Source organism: Euleptes europaea, chromosome 4, assembly GCF_029931775.1.
Source record: "Euleptes europaea isolate rEulEur1 chromosome 4, rEulEur1.hap1, whole genome shotgun sequence".
NCBI lineage: Eukaryota > Metazoa > Chordata > Lepidosauria > Squamata > Sphaerodactylidae > Euleptes > Euleptes europaea.
Genome location: NC_079315.1, coordinates 92,199,649 through 92,215,931, shown reverse-complemented (window position 1 = coordinate 92,215,931; position 16,283 = coordinate 92,199,649). Strand labels below are relative to the sequence as shown.

The window sequence follows — 16,283 nt, the reverse complement described above, 5'->3', positions numbered from 1 at the left end:
TTAAGTTCCTTGATTAAAAACAGCTTGAGCTCGGATTTTCTTAGCTGCTAAAGCAAAGAGTGACACTTTGTAGGAAACACCAGGATTGGTGTCTGATAGAAGAAAGAGCAGCTTCTCTGGATCTGGAGAAAGATTTAGGCCCTTTAGAATCGCTCCAAGGAATTTAAGTCTCCTCTGGAGCAGCCCCACAAATACATAGGCGAGAGGCCTATGGTGTTCGGGAGTAACGTCCAGCTATCCAAGCCGTTGGCATGGTTTGAAACTGGAGGGAGGTAAAAGCTATTCTGAGGTTATGGAAGGGGATACTGACCAGGTATGAAGCTCTGACATGATCCCTTTTAAACTGTTTAAACCATGGTGAGAATTTGGACTGGGAGATCGATTGCCTGTCCAAAGCAGCAATCAGTCCTCTTATACGCTATTAGAGAAAGATATTTAAGTGAGGTTAAAATACAGATAGGGTCAGAAGATGCTTTCCTTCATAAGACCAATCTCTTCTGTTTTTAAGGGCTAGAATGTTCAACGTTGTACAGAACACCAGAGTCGAGCAGTGTTGCGGAATTGAGACAAATTACTGAGTGTGGTAAGTGTGTTCTCCCCCCCCCCCCGACTAAAGTATGTTTATAAATGGCCAGGTTTCAGTGTGACTTGCTTTCAGATGCACATACTTAGGCTCACAGTGTTAATATTTTTACTGTGCTCTTTAATCCAACAAGCCCTTTTACATGTGAACCATAAAACATTTAGATAAAATACTTTTAAAAGTATACTAATGCAGTTACAGTATTGGCTCTAATTGAACGCACAGTCCAATAAATTAACTATAAATTTTGCAACAGTGGTCATAAGAGATATGCCGGCTTTCCCATAAATCCCTTGTACAAAGTTAGCTATGAAGAAACTTGATTGGCTGGATACAAAGTATAATTCATGGAAGCATCCTGCCCGAAGATTGAGAGTATGTTTGTCTGGTATGTCCTGTTTTTAATGGCTGAGATCTGAAGAGCTCCTTTAGTGAGCTGTGTAGGGTTTAATTGTAGTTTATGGTAATGTCTGAATGCAGCCATTGACTACAACACCTTTTTACCAGAACAAGAACTTATAGCAAGAAGGGTGCTGAAACCGGTGTAGTGAATTTTTATTTAAACACAGTCTTTATGACTGCATGATACATTTTTTTTATTTCACAGTGTCACAGCATTTTGCAGTATTTATGGTCTGAGATATCCCCATGCCTTAGGTTCACTCCACAACCCAGTGTTTCATTTATAACCCAGTTTAGTCAATGGGACAAGAGTAGTTTGAATCTTAATAGTCCTGTTGAATTAATTTGCTGACTCAGCTGAAAGCTTTCCTTCAGCTGTTTTTCTTCAGTGAACAAATCTAAAATATTAGGATTTTTCCCCCTAGTCTCCCAGATGTTACAGGGCTAATAATAGTGAATTATGAACTGTACAAAATTTGAGAGCCAAAAACTCTAGTGAACATAACATAAACTAATTGTACTTATACACTGCTAGGAATTACATAACTATTTGGAACTTAAAATTATATCTGTTTTAAGAAATTTATTCCATATGCTTAGGCTTTTTAGCTATAAGTTTTATAAGATATTTCAAAATTCTGAGATTCTATTTTTTTTTTTTTTACCATGAGTTGATATTCTGGAAGTTTGAATTATTGTATTGATTCTATTTTTATTGGTCTCGGACTGTATTAAATAAATAAATTTAATATTCCATATGCTCAGTTTACACAGGTGTGTGAGTGTATGCATGTATACAGTTGTGTATAATCCTACTGATTTAAGTGCCACTACTTCATTTTTTCACCCTGGCCTTAGCATTAGTTGTTCTGCTGCCCTACTGTTTACACAAAATATTAGTATGTAAAATGCAGCCCTGTTAAAAATACCTTGAACTTTCAAGGCCCATACTGGTCTACTTATATTGCCACGTGAATCAGAGGTAAGCATTCCAAGAGTCCAGGGTGCACCAAAGGACGTTTAAAACATTTGTGAGATCTGGTCACTTCAGAAACATAATGGTCTAGTAATATACTCCTATGCTGGACCATCTATATGTACTGCAGTCCATCATCAGTATGTAGACTTGTCATGTCCTGCCTGTCCTATCAACTGGCATCATCACTAGAAAAGCATTTATCCAGCTTAAGCAGCCGTGATCTGATGGGAAGTGGCTCTTCCACTAGAGGAAGAACCACTTCCATTGAAATAAGGTTCCTTAGACTGGAGAAAGGCTTTGCTGAGCAAAGTTGTAGGACATAAGCCAGTGTTTTTAGATTGATTGCACTATAAAGCTGAAGCCCATATAATGTCTTTTATGACAGTCTTCTAAACATTTTAAATAATCTGCAAAGTACATATTAGAGTGCCTTGCTACAGATATCACATTGAAATAAAATTGAAGTATAAGCTTTGTGCCTGTCAATAAAAATACAGAAGAAAAATTTCAAAGGTCTGAAAAGCAAAGTATAGTGTTTTTTCTTTTCTCTCCAGATGTTTCGACAGTGGATTTTGATGCCATTGATCTGCAGATTTTATCAGATGCTTTGAAGAGGTACTTTCTGGACCTGCCAAATCCTGTCATTCCAGCATCTGTTTACAATGAAATGATTTCCACAGCACAAGGTAAGAATAAAATATTGCTCAGCACAGAATTGTCTAACGAAAAATTGTCAGAATCAATAGCACAGGGATTAAATGTATTTCAAGTATGGCTACAATTTTTTTAAAAAATTGGTTTACTATATTTATAGTCCACCTTTCTCACCAAGACTCAAAAGTGTAAGTGGCTTGCACAGTGTAAGTCAATACAATCAATATGATGAGACATTTAATAAATAATAGACTAGGACTACGATTATAGAAATCTGAATATGCATAGTATATTAGCCATGATACAGAGTCCCAGTTTAATATGCCTGAAAGATGAGTCTTGTGTAAAACTCAGATATATTATTAGAGCTCTCAGGACCTTTATACTCATGGGTGAAATGTGTATGCGCATAAGGAGTACACCTTAACATTTTTTTAGATGTATACCTTAAAAGTATAATGTGCAAATGGTTGTTAAAGTTAAGAACTTGGTGTACTTTACTAAGTACAGTATCTGCACAAACACTGTTTAACCAATCAAGGATTCATCTCTGTGCAAAAAGAGCTAATTGTTAACCTTTTATCAGCATTTGCAAAGTAAATGTATTAGGCATAGGAATCTGAAGTCCACTGGCCATTATCAAATACAATGCAATAAATACATACAGATAAACCTCATTGCTTGTAATTATTTCAGGCAGTGGGACTGTAGACCTTTTCAGTGACCAGTTTTATATTCAGTTGCAAGTTCTAGGGAGAGGATATTATCGCTGGTGGTAACCTTCAAGCTAGAACAGCACCTCTCAGGCTTATCTGCTGCATCTCAGAATTGCCCAATCATGTGATACTAAACAGAAGACAGACGTCTAACAACACACACTGAACATTTTGTGGTTTTTACGAAGTATTTCTTCTCTTTCAATTTGACTTTTGTAGAGTTGATCTTTTTTTTTTTGCTCGCTAAAGTTTTTGCTCTTTAAAAAAAGCAGCAGCTTGTGCCTTTCTTGAAGGAGTGAATGTTTTTCCTCAAAAACTGATGTGTTCTGAGTTTTAAAGCAGTTGTATGATTGCAAGCTTATCAGGATACACGTCTTTCTTTGCAGAAGGGCAGAACTCAGAGGAATCTGCTCAGGTGCTGAAGAGACTCATCAGATCATCTAATATACCTCAACAGTATTGGCTTACCCTCCAATATCTGCTCAAACATTTTGCCAGACTTTGTCAGATTTCTACCAAAAATCTTTTGAACGCGAGATCATTGGCTGAAATTTTTAGCACTCTGCTGTTCAGGTCCCAGGTAGCAAGGTGAGACATGTGTACATATTTCTATTTATTATCTAGAATATTTAATTCACATTCAGCATACCTTTTATTATTGTAACATATGGCAATTATTTTTATAGCTCTGACGGTACTGAATACCACATTAAGATCTTGGAACTATTAATTGCAAGTGAATGGAATGAGAGACAACCTGCACCAGGTAAGAAAATCTGTATTTTGGAAATCGTATTAATCTACTTCAAATGCATTTGTTTTTTGGAATGATTTTTTTTCTAAAGAACTTTTGTTAGTGGCATGTTTTTCTTTGTCATTACAATTTTTACTCGTTTGAACTGAGGTTTTGCCTTTTGCATTCGATTTTTCTGTGCCTCTGAAATCAAGTAGTCTGTTGAAACATATAAGTATGGCCAATGCAGGGTTTTTAAAGGGGTATCTTGGCATATCATTTCTACAAGACATACTGATGCCCAAACCTGACAATACAGCTGTCATGGGGAATCTCTGGCGTTGCAGAATAGCAAAGGTTTTGAAAATATTGTAGCTAGTTCTGTAATAAAGCACTGAATCAGGAGTGAAGAACTTTTCTATGCTGCCTACCCAAAATTAAAATATGTGATCTAGGAAAAAAAGCAAAATGCTAATTATTTCTCAGAAATACTTTAATTATACATGTATCATTTCATTCTGTTTGTGATCTGCAAGAAACGTGTGTCTAAATTTAAATCACAGGAATTTGTGCAGGACAGATTTTAGTAGCATACATCGAGCATTGCTTACTACAACAATCAGGCTTTCCCTTCTTGCAAAGCTATACTGGAAGTTCCCTTCCCGTTGTCTCTGCATGTATGTAGGCACTCCTTTATTATTTATTTATTTACATTATTTATAGTCCACCTTTCTCACAGGAACTCAAGGTAGTACAGACAACAAAATTGGACATTCAGTAACCAATGCATTAGGATTGTAGAAGTCTAGAACCAACCAGAAAGAGCTGAAGCATAGCATAAGTATTAACATGACACATTAAGCAGAACAAAAATTACATAATAGGACTGTAATAGGGCTGTAACCTATACACAGCAGTACAGACCGCAGTTTGAGAACCGTTTTGTACCGTGCAACCCTATTATCTGCACATTATCATTTACAGTGCTGTAGGACTGAGCTCTGGTCTTGAAAAACAGATCTAGGGCTGGTTTTGGTGAATCCTGGCTGAAATAAAGCACTACACCTACAAGCAGTAGCAGATGATGAAGCTGTTTAGTATAAAGAACAACAAGAACATAATTGAAAGCAGCCATGGAGGAATTCTGGTTGCATATTTAACTGTATTCATGCACAGCTTGTCTTCAGCCTTCCCTTGACATAGGCTCTGATGTTGTATGAAGATAAGTCCCCTACTTTCTACTGAACTTGTGAACTCTGAGCAGAGTTCATTACATGATAATAAATTGGGTGACAGTTCTCACGCAGCAGTAGGTGGAGCCTGGGCTTCTGAACATGGGATGATTGTATGGGCAGTGCAGTGGCTAAAGGCAAGGCCTGTGCAAATGCATTCTTTGTAATTAAATATGTTAATGCAGCCCTTGATAAGAAGAGTAGAAGGGGTGAGTGGAGATAGGATGGGGTCTTAAACACATGTATGTACATTTGATGTAAATTAGAATTTAGGTAGATTTAGGTCTTCTGTATGCGCTTCCCTTATTTTCTTATATACATGTTAAAATATTGGTTTAATGGATTAGCTTTGGTGGAATCATCGCTAAATATGTGAAATAAATAGATGTATTCCAAAACAAATACAGTAAAATGAAGGAAATATACTATGTATAGAGGTGGATGACATGCTCCGAAAAATGAACAGGGGGAGTGTGACCCTGTTAATTCTCCTGGACCTCTTGGCAGTTTTCAGTACCATCGATCATGATATCCTTCTGGATCACCTTTCAGGACTGGACTGAGAGGCACTGTTCTGCAGTGGTTTCAGTCCTACCTTAAGGGTAGGTTTCAGAATGTGGTGCTGGGAGACTGCTGTACTGTCCTTTGGCCTTTGGCCTGTGTGGTTCTGCAAGATTCCATCTTGTCCCCCATGCTTTTCAGTATCAACGTAAAGCCGCTGGGAGAGGTCATCCGGAGATTTAGCCTGAGCTGCCACCAATATGCAGACTCAGCTCTATCTCGCACTACCAGAAGATCTCAGGGAGGCTGTGGAAACCGTGAACAGGGGCCTGAAGGCAGTTATGGAATGGATGAGGGCTATCAAGGTGAACCTTAATCCTGATGAAAGTTTCTACTGGTAGGGGGAAGGTCTGACCCAGGAAATGGGTTATTCCTTGTTCTGGATGAGGATACATTCCCCTAAAGGAGCAGGTTTGTAGTTTGGGGTTGGCCCTGGACCAAAGCCTTGTACTGGATAAACAGCTGACAGCGGTGGCCAGGGGTGTCTTTTAGCAGCTTTGGCTGATGAGCCAGCTGTGGCCTTTCCTGGCCAGGAAAGGTCTTGCCCTAGTGGTGCATGCCCTGATAACATCTAGATTAGAATACTGCAATGTGCTGTTATGTGGTGTTGCCCTTGAAGACTGGAAGCTACAGTTGGTTCAGAATGCTGTGGCCAAAGTGATGAATGTGGTGGGTCGGAGCGACCATATCATGCCAGTCTTGTTCCACCTATACAGGCTTCCAGTTTGCTTCTGGGCTCACTTCAAGGCGCTTGTATGGACTTTTAAAACTGTGTATAGCCTGGGATCAGCATACTTTAAGAACCACCTTCTACCATATGAACCTACCCACTCACTCCAGTCATCCTTAAAGGCTCTGCTTTGGTTGCCCCCGCCATCTGAGGCTAGAGGGGTGGCAACCGAAGAAAGGGCCTTCTCTGTTGTGGCACCAAAACTCTCTCCCCAGGGAGATTCATCTGTCTTCCTCTATCAGTGTCTTTCACCAGCAGCTGAAGATTTTTTTTGTTTTGTCTGGAATACCCCCAATAATGGTTATTGGCCCTCCTTCTAGTGTTGTTTGTTTATGTCTTCGTAACTGAATTTTATCATTTTAACTGTATTTTTAGGGTTTTAAGAATGTTTTTATGTTTGCCACCTTGTAGACCTTGATTAGGTGGGAAAGCAGTACAAAACATTTTAAAGAAACAAACAAAGACACTCAATTTAAAATAAATGGTGTCCAAACAATATAAAACGTTTTACTGTACAATTTTTTTTCTGGAGACATTTTTTGGGGAGCAGCAGACATGTATGTAGTATAACAAACTTTTATTTTCCACCAGTAGCAAATTTTCTTCTTAGTTATTTGTTTGAACCGTGTCTGAAAAAAATCTTTAGCTACTAATACGTAGTGTACAACATCCTCCACCGAGGGTTGACCACATAAATACTACCAGTTATTAACGGCAGTTTTCCATGCTTTTCATTCAAATAGGGATAGACCATGATTTGAAAACCGATGGCAATACTGGCTTTAACCAGGAGCAGAATTTAAATCAGACATACAGAGAGATCGTTTTAGAAAACAATGTGTGTGTGTGTGTGTGGTGCAGTCTAGTTGCAGCTGGCTCATGACGACCCCTTATGGGGTTTTTCATGGCAAGAGACTAACAGAGGTGGTTTGCCAGGGCCTTCCTCTGCACAGCAACCCTGGACTTCCTTGGTGGTCTCCCATCCAAATACTAATCAGGGCTGATCCTGCTTAGCTTCTGAGATCTGACGAGATCAGGCTAGCCTGGGCCATCCAGGTCAGGCTAGAAAACAATACCATTGTTAAAATGTCTTGTCTGGGTGTCAGTATCAGGGACCATAGTGTTTATGTTACATTACAGGGTTGTTGTGGGGAATGGCTGACATAATATACGTGAGGTAATGAACAGCTAGTTGATTAGTTAGTAAGATCAATCAGTCAATATTTTAGGAGCAACTGAAAAAGTTTACCCGGCTTAATTGGGCAGCCCTTTTTAAAGTTTTTAAAATATACTTATAAAAATTGCAGATACTAAGTGCTATGATATAAGATGTATATATGTATGTTACTGATAGTCCACTATCAATGCCTCTGTGACTGACATAATGCCTTTTTTACTAAGCGATAGGGACCCCAGGGCTACATTGTCAGTGGCAAGATTTGTTTCAATCCTTATATCCCTCCAACACTAGATATATGCTGCTCAAGATCAATTGATCAAGGAGCTTCTAAGGGATAAAAGGAAAGGATAAAAGGAAAGGATAGTCCACCATTCTCACTGTGGAGGGCTACATTGTATAAATCAATATAATCAGCATGATGAGACCGCCAATAAGCAGTGTTATAGGATAAGGATTGCAGAAATCTGAAACTAAGCAGAAAGATGAAACCAAGTATAAATATTATAAACTCCTGGTTTCCTTACACACAAGGGAGGATGATTTCTGTTGCATACGGAGTAATCTTAAGTAAGTTTTATATGTCAAATAATTACACTTAGCAGAAGATCCTTAAAATTTTACTGGCTGAGGTTGACCAAAGAATCACTGTACAAGTAGCTAGGTTTTTGTCCTGTGCTTTGATAATATGGACTGAGATAATGTCCTGTGTATAATTTTCTTTGATAACCCCAAAGCCTTTTCATTGTATTATGTGCTAGGACTGAATGATATGTGTTGAGGTATGATTTTAGGTTAATTAATGTTGTTTGCTCTGCTGATGTGTGGCTTGTGGGCCATAATAAAGGTAGACTGACTATACTGTTTATGTAAATTTAATCAGTTAATTAATTGATTACAAAAATAATCTTAGTTGATTAGTCAAGTGACAGCCTTCATGTGAAGGGTTCTGAATGGCTGAAGCACTTTATAAATGGCAAACGTTCAACATTACAAACATGCTGAACCAAAATGAAGAAAATGAACAATGTTTTGCAATTCTGGTACATAGTTAGAACTCTTTACCGTTACCTTCTATACGTAGCAGAATGTTTCATGTATAGGTTCTTGAGGCCCTGTTGTATATTAAGGTGACACACAAGTTATTTGTAATGTTACAGAACTTTTTTATGGGGTTTCTTTTCTTCAAATTAGAGCTACATGTTTGAAGTCTGTAGCAGAGTTATGCATGGTTGAGGTTACAATTGCCAGAGAAAAGCAAGCAGGCATCAGGGTTCATTTTAAGGGTGCTTGAACACTCTCTAGTTTAGCTGATGGTCCTGTTTACCGGTCATGAACAGGGAGACGTTTTTTTCAGTGATCAGTGACAACCCACTCTTGGCTGTTCAGCAGGTTGCTTAACTGTATTCCTCCTGACCATGCAGTATAGAACAATCGGGGTTGTTTTTTTACACATACATGTTCTCATACAGTCCAATGTAGTTCCACTCCATGCCCCATCCTTTCTCCATGACTGTTCCGCTCAGCAGCCAGTTCTTTAAATTGACAGTTAAATTAGGCACAGCATCTAAAACCATCATGGATAAATGCTGTGTTTTAATTAAATCCTTCTCTTGGAGGGGGGCATATGTAAGTAATCCCTGGCAATGGTAATAGCTGCCTGTTGGCTTGAATCAGCATGATTTTTGAGCTTATGCAATTTCACACACACAAAAAGTTGCACACCTGTTTGGTGGGCATTCCTGGCTATTCAACACGAACTGAACATACTGGGTAAAACGTCTGATCGACACCTTCGACCACCGACAGACAAATCTGTGGTGAAATTCTCAGCATTCATAGTTCTGCCAAGATTCGGAAAATTCTCCCATCTTTGAATCCTCACACTAGTTACAAAATGTTGAAATACAAATACTTTTGAGCTTCTCATTGTTAAAATATCAGTATTGGTCTACCAGTTTTTCATATTTTAAAGGATTTCAAATTAATTTAGTTGAGCAGTAAAAGACCTGTAATAATGAATACAGTGATTGGATAAGAATATGACATACTTTATTACAGAATCTTTTAAGTACATTATCAGTTGATAATATGCCTTGAGATTGTGGTATAAATCTTGACCATACTACATATACTTCAAGAAATAACTGCGGAGTGATTTGGCATAGGAAACAATGTAAAAACTAGTTTGGCTTGTTTTATTTGCTCTCCACTTTAAACCAGTGTTCAGTCTAATGTTTGTCCACCAGAGGGCTCTCTTTTTAAGCTAATAGGATACATGCAATTTTTAACATATAAAATACCTTACTGAATATTGGATCCCAGGTTTAATCAATAACTTTTTACTCAGGTGTAGAAAATAGAGACCTCGGTTCTCTTTGATATGTTCATGGAGGCAATTGCTGCAATTATCTGTACACCAGTCAGCTGTCTGCATTTAGAGGGTTTGGTAGCTGGATTTCTCAAGCACCATCTACTGCATATCAAAACTAATTATGCAAGTCATGAGGGAAATCTGATTTTATAAAAAACCAAGAGAGAATGAAACAACCTGCTGACATAGGACGCAATTCAGCCCTTCTCTGAATCCAGTCCAGATGTGGGAATCCTGTTACAGCTCCCCTTCCCACACATGCACAGCTATAGGTGCACATTGCTGTATTTAGGTTAGGGGCTTGATTGGGTCCCTGCTGCTGCTTGCTCTTTTGCTACTAAAAATATGTGCAAATGTATTGATTCCTGGCAAAATCCCTGCATGTCATGGGGAATATTGAACAGACAATCGCATTTTCAAGTATCATTAAAGCATAAGGAAAAACGGAGTCTTATAAGTATCTGCAATTAAGGGCAGTTTCTGGAATAAAATATGAAAATGCAAGTTATCATTGTGGTTACTTGAATTGTTTTCATGTAGGAGATACAAATGAGTCCCCCTATTCTTTTTATGTTTCCTGGTGTGTGTGTTTTTTAAGAAAACAGTAGTTGATTTGTGCTGTGGTCAACAACTACTTCTTCTGTAGCCAAAGGCAGTGGGTGTGAAAAACATGATGAACCGGCATCTCCCAAAGGCCTGAATCTGCCCTGTTTCAGGGCTTTGTGGCTTATTTGTATCCCTTAATGCCATTTGTATATGGCCTGATCCTGGGCCAGCACACGTGTGCTTAGGAAAGAGGATACCACCTGTTGCACAAGCAGAGTATCACGAGAGATGTCAAAGCAAGTTCCTCGAGGCATGTGGATAGTTTAAGGTAAAATTTAAAACAAACACAAAAAAACAAAACAGCTGCTAGGGTGCCCATTAAGCTACCAAACCTTTACACTTTCTTTATGAAAGCCTTAGAATAAATGGGATAAACCGAAGAAACTCTGCTGTTCTTTCCTGGCAATCTTTCTTCTGTACGAACATGTACAAAAGTTCAGTTTGTGCCCAGAGTTGGAACAGGGAGGAAGGAAAAGAGCAAACACCCTGGCCGGGGTGAAAACAGGACACAGCCTTATTGAACCAGCAGCTATGCAAGCAGTTTGGCGGCTGGAGGGCTGGGCCTCGTGACATAGCTATAGCACCCAGTCTAGCCGCAGGCAAAAAATACGGGGAGGAGAAGGACGCAAGACAGTGTCTGTGTAGGTTGATAACTGCTGCCCTGAAGTATCAGCTCCCTTCACCAGGTTAATACCCACGCCTTCCTTGGTAATGGGTTGGCCTCACACAGTCCCCTTTAGGAGGCTCCCTTCGCCCATTCCTCAGTCCCTGACCAGCTACAAAATGAAAGCTACATATCCATAAAAGATTATCTCCCAGCATGGTGTAGTGGTTAAGAGCAGTGGTTTGGAGCGGTGGAGTCTGATCTGGAGAACCGGCTTTGATTCCCCACTCCTCCACGTGAGCGGCGGAGGCTAATCTGGTGAACTGGATTTGTTTCCCCACTCCTCCACACGAAGCCAGCTGGGTGACCTTGGGCGAGTCACACTCTCTCAGCCCCACCTACCTCACAAGGGGTCTGTTGTGGGGAGGGGAAGGGAAGGTGATTGTAAGCCGGTTTGATTCTCCCATAAGTGGCAGAGAAAGTCGGCATATAAAACCAACTCTTCTTCTTCCTTTGGCAATAAGAACGAGGAAGGCAAGAAGGATAGGACCTTGAATCAAAGTGTAGCTAGGTCTCAGCTCCTTCCCTGTAAACGGTCTGGAATCAGACAAGCATAAGCTGGACTCCGGTTCACTTCTGCCCACTCATCTCACCCCCATCTTCCCTCCCCTCCCTCCAGTCGGTGCCGTTGAATATTACCAGCGAGAGACCAGCTACTCCTGGCGCTTCCTGCATCGCCTATGCCAAGCACAACAGTGCTTTAACTCAAAGCCAAGACCAGCACGGTCCAAAGATGGCAGTAGACAAACCAAAACAACACATTTTTACATGTTTAATTGCTTTGTGTGTGCATTATCTGGCTCATGAAAGCTGTTCAGTGGTGGTTTTTCATTGTGAGAACTGAAAAGGAGTTGGAATGTTTGCTGCTTTGTTTGCTGAAGGCTTTATTTATTAATTGGCTGCATTGCACCATATTTATATTCTGTGTTTCTTCCATCATGGAATTCAAGGCAACTGATAATGGGGGGTTCTCAGGAGGTCTTTGATGCAGGCAGTTAACCAGCAAACTTGCTTTATGATGTGCTCTCCAACCAAACTATGGGCTTGCTTCTTACTATTCACTTATGTAGGGCTTTGAGTGTAACAAATTTAATAGGGATATGGCCTCAAATTTATTTATGTATTGCTCTTTTGTCCTTCACCCCATGTACCTACCTGCCCCATTAAATGCAGAAAAATTGATTTGACCTAAGACTTAGGTCAGAACTTGACCTTGCGCAATGCCCAATGACGCCACACAAACGCTGAATGTATTGGAAGTTCAGTAGCAGTCAGCTTATCAAACTGAAGCTAGCAGGCGTTTCAGGAGAGGGGTGTGCATTGGTTTTAATTTGACTCAGCAGCACAGGTCTTCGTTTTATGGGTCGCCAGCAACACCTGTCGCTGTGGTCCGGTGAAAGTGTGTGGCGGGCGACGCAGTGAATGCTAACAAGTTTCTTCAGCATTTGTGGGCTCTGGGAGGCGCAGAGGTTTACAAGGAAGGCTTTCATTCTATTTTTTTCCCCCTCCGAACTAGCTCAGCCACTTCCTGTATTTGGCTGCTCATAATGCTTTTTCTTGACAGTCGTCTCCTTCAATGCTGCATGTAGCAGCCAGTTACAGCGGCTATTTTAAGGCCACTTACAATGGCCTTCTCATTTACTTGGCTAAAATGAGACCGGTTAGTCTTGCATTGGCCACTTGTTAGCCGATGACAACTCTTGACTTTGACTCTGGTTCCCTTCCCCCAGCTGAAATGCCTTGCTCAGCAAATATTTGAACCTGCCCGAGTTAATCATGAAACAGATCTTTATCTCGAAGAGACGTGCAAGCTACTGAGCATGTTTAAAAAAAAACCATTGCTAAAATCAGTGATGAAATAGAAATGAGCTGATAGCCTCAGAGAGCACAGAAGCTGATTCTTTCCAAAGCAAAAGGACTGGGGCTTTTTCCCCCCTGATTGTGCATGTTGCCGCTTTTCTTCCGGATTCAAGGAAGCAGAGGAATAGGTTACAGTTCCAGAGCTACTTTTCCCTTCCGATCCAAGGATAGTTTATGTTCTTGCTTTTTTCATTTTTATTTGTGGTGCTGAACAGCGACCATCGGGAATTTTAGATTGTTGGATACAAGTACTTAAAGGGTTATTGTGTGCCATGCACAGTTTACAAAGTAAGTAACTTTTAGTTTGACTGTATTTTTTTTTCTAGTCTAAAGAGTGGGAGACTGGGTGAGGTGGGGGATTGTGATCTGCAGGTAACAGTGTCATAGTTTAAAATGTGGAAGAGTAAAAACTGATACCTGTCTAGAGTATTCTGCAACAGTGGAAAATCACCTGTCTGTCAGTATCTTGCCTGTTCTGGTTTGCCACATGGTATTTCAGCAAGCTAGACTAGTTTGGGTTGTGCAGTAACCTGATCAGACAAGAGTGACTGTCCAGAATTTAGCCAGTAGTAAAACCTTAATATGAGAGCTCTTTTTTCTTTTTCTTTTGCTGTTGAATACATGCAAAAAGAAACTGTCAAAACTGCAGTCCTTGTTGGACTGTGGTAGCTAACTTTGTATGCTTTGTGTCTTTCCTAGCCTAATTTAAGCGGTGTACCTTGGCAACACAGCTATTTGGGTAGCAGGTGGGCTAAACCCTCAAGTTCAATGTTTGGACTTGTGTCTGGGACTGTCTGAGGTGTCCTGTTACACGAGGCAAATGGAAGGAATCTCTGGAACATGTCCACCTAAATGGATAGGGAAGATGAGCTACTTTAGGATGAGTTTAAGCAGGACAACGGGTTTGTGTGTGTGTGTGTGTTGCTGCCCTTACACGCTAGTGCTTGTCTCAAAGGATAAAAATGCCCAAGACACCGTTGGTTTGTGTAGTGTTTAGGACAGGTGAATAATTTTGTTTGAGCTCTTCTGCACTACATGTTCTGCTTGTAGTGCCTGTCCGGTAAATCCATATGGCATGAGTGGTTCTACGAAGTTTCATAGTGCTGATGTTTTTAAAGTATGATCTTCTGCAGTTGCCAATTTCAGTTCTACTGGGAAATTTGCTGCATGGTAAGGTCTGTGGTGGACAGAATTCTTCTGGGGAGGTTGAGAATGAGATCTCATTTGAGCAGGGAAATTCTAAGAAAGAGAAGGCTGACAAAAGAATCTTTGCTCTTTAGGAACTGCCCAAATGACAGATGCCCTGGTGAAAGCAGGTTGATAAGAACCTACGAGATCAGGCAAACTGAAATATTTTTCAGCATTTTACCAGGCATTTAATAAATGGGGGAGTGATTGAACTATCGGGATATTACTCAGTTTTTACTCATTGTAATGTAACGTTGTTCATGATAAAGTTTGATTGGCACTTAATACAGCCAAGCTTAGTTTCAAACTTAAACGACTTCACATATGATCAAAATATTGTACGTCAGCCACAATTAAAAAGAAGCAGCAGCAGCAGCAGCAGCATCTTTTTGGGGCATATCTCTAACAACGGTGTGAGGCATTGTGACTTTAAAAGTATTCGGGACACAAAAGTGCATAAAAAGGTGCCTCCTGCCCACATTGCCCTTTATAGAGCACACACGCAGGGGCCTCAAAACATGCATAAAAGGATTCCCAGTCAGTACCCCCTACGAGGTTATAAGTCTTAGAATGCTTGGGGCTGTGAAGTGATCCGGCTCTGTAAACCAAGAAATCTACAGTACAGAAAGAAAACGCTTCCTGCTGCAGCATTATCAGCCTTTTGTCAACCTGCCAGCAGTGGAATGTACCAAGCAGCAGACAGAAAAGATTAAGGGGGGGATGGTGGGGGGGGGAAGGAGAGAGAAATCAGTGTGAAACGAGAACACATTCCGTCTTCTGAATAAGATCAAGCACCGACCACAATTCTGTTAACTTTTTCCCCCTCAAACGACAATTGTTGTAACATTTAACAATGAAGAATGAAAATGATGAAACAGGAGTGGTCCAGGGACATTATTTTTGACATGATTGGCTGGGGATTATGATGTAATAGGTTACAGTGCAGCCCCTTATAGGTTTTAAAATGAATTCCAAGACACCATTACAAAGAGATCCTGACTGTTTCCTTATAACTGAGCTTACTCGCTGATAATGTACAACACTGTCTGGAACATGGAAGAACTGGACATAGACTATCCCAGGACAGATATAAATTGTGGCACGGATTTGATGTTTTACATAGAAATGGACCCACCAGGTAATACTGCAGTGCTATTTTTGAAGGCTAGCCTATTCTGGATGTAGCAATAACTGCTGCTGTAGAAAAATCAGATTTTAGGCTTACTTTTTAACCTTGTCATTTAATTGAATTGTGTTTTACTAAATGGAAGAAGCATTCAGTAAAGGCTATTGGGTGAAATTTATTTTGGCTTGCTTAATTAAACTATAGTCTTGTGATTTATCTCACCTGTAGGTACGTTTGTTATAGAGTAAAAAACAGCAGTCTTTTCTGCATTATGCCAGATACAAGATTCTGTAAAAAAAAAAAAAGTACTTATTTAAAAACAGTGCTGTCATTTTAAGTTACTGGGCACTCTTCGTTACAATGGTTAGGTTTGACTGTTTTTACTTGCAATCATTTAGCACAAGAAAGAAAAATCATTAGACTACATTGAACCTATGAAATTACAACATTCATTTTGACAGGTCTAGTTTATGCATGCATCAAAGTATATAAACAGGATTAAATTAAGTATACAAGCTTGTTGAATTTAAACGTGTGTGTGTATAGACACATACATAATTATACTGATTTCAGTTCTGTTTTCCTTTGCTAGTAAACTAGGAATGCTGCAGTATATTCTGCATTCAGTGGTCTGCAGCTCTGACATTGAGCCAAAGGGATGTGGTTTTTATAATCAGTCTTACCATTTGGAACAGTTT

General features: G+C 39.8%; 1 protein-coding gene across 2 annotated transcripts in view; it reads left to right on the top strand.

Annotated features, from left to right (window-relative positions):
* The window catches only part of PIK3R1 (phosphoinositide-3-kinase regulatory subunit 1), a 55,555-nt gene that overhangs the window by 31,997 nt on the left and 7,275 nt on the right, over positions 1–16,283 (top strand). The window contains exons 3-6 of one of the 2 annotated variants that reach the window (XM_056847903.1): positions 509–583; positions 2,519–2,650; positions 3,721–3,922; positions 4,021–4,100. In XM_056847903.1, the coding sequence (XP_056703881.1) occupies positions 509–583; positions 2,519–2,650; positions 3,721–3,922; positions 4,021–4,100 (489 nt within the window). Of the gene's footprint in view, positions 1–508; positions 584–2,518; positions 2,651–3,720; positions 3,923–4,020; positions 4,101–15,431; positions 15,598–16,283 lie in introns of those variants that run through there. The other variant, XM_056847904.1, reaches the window with a different exon arrangement.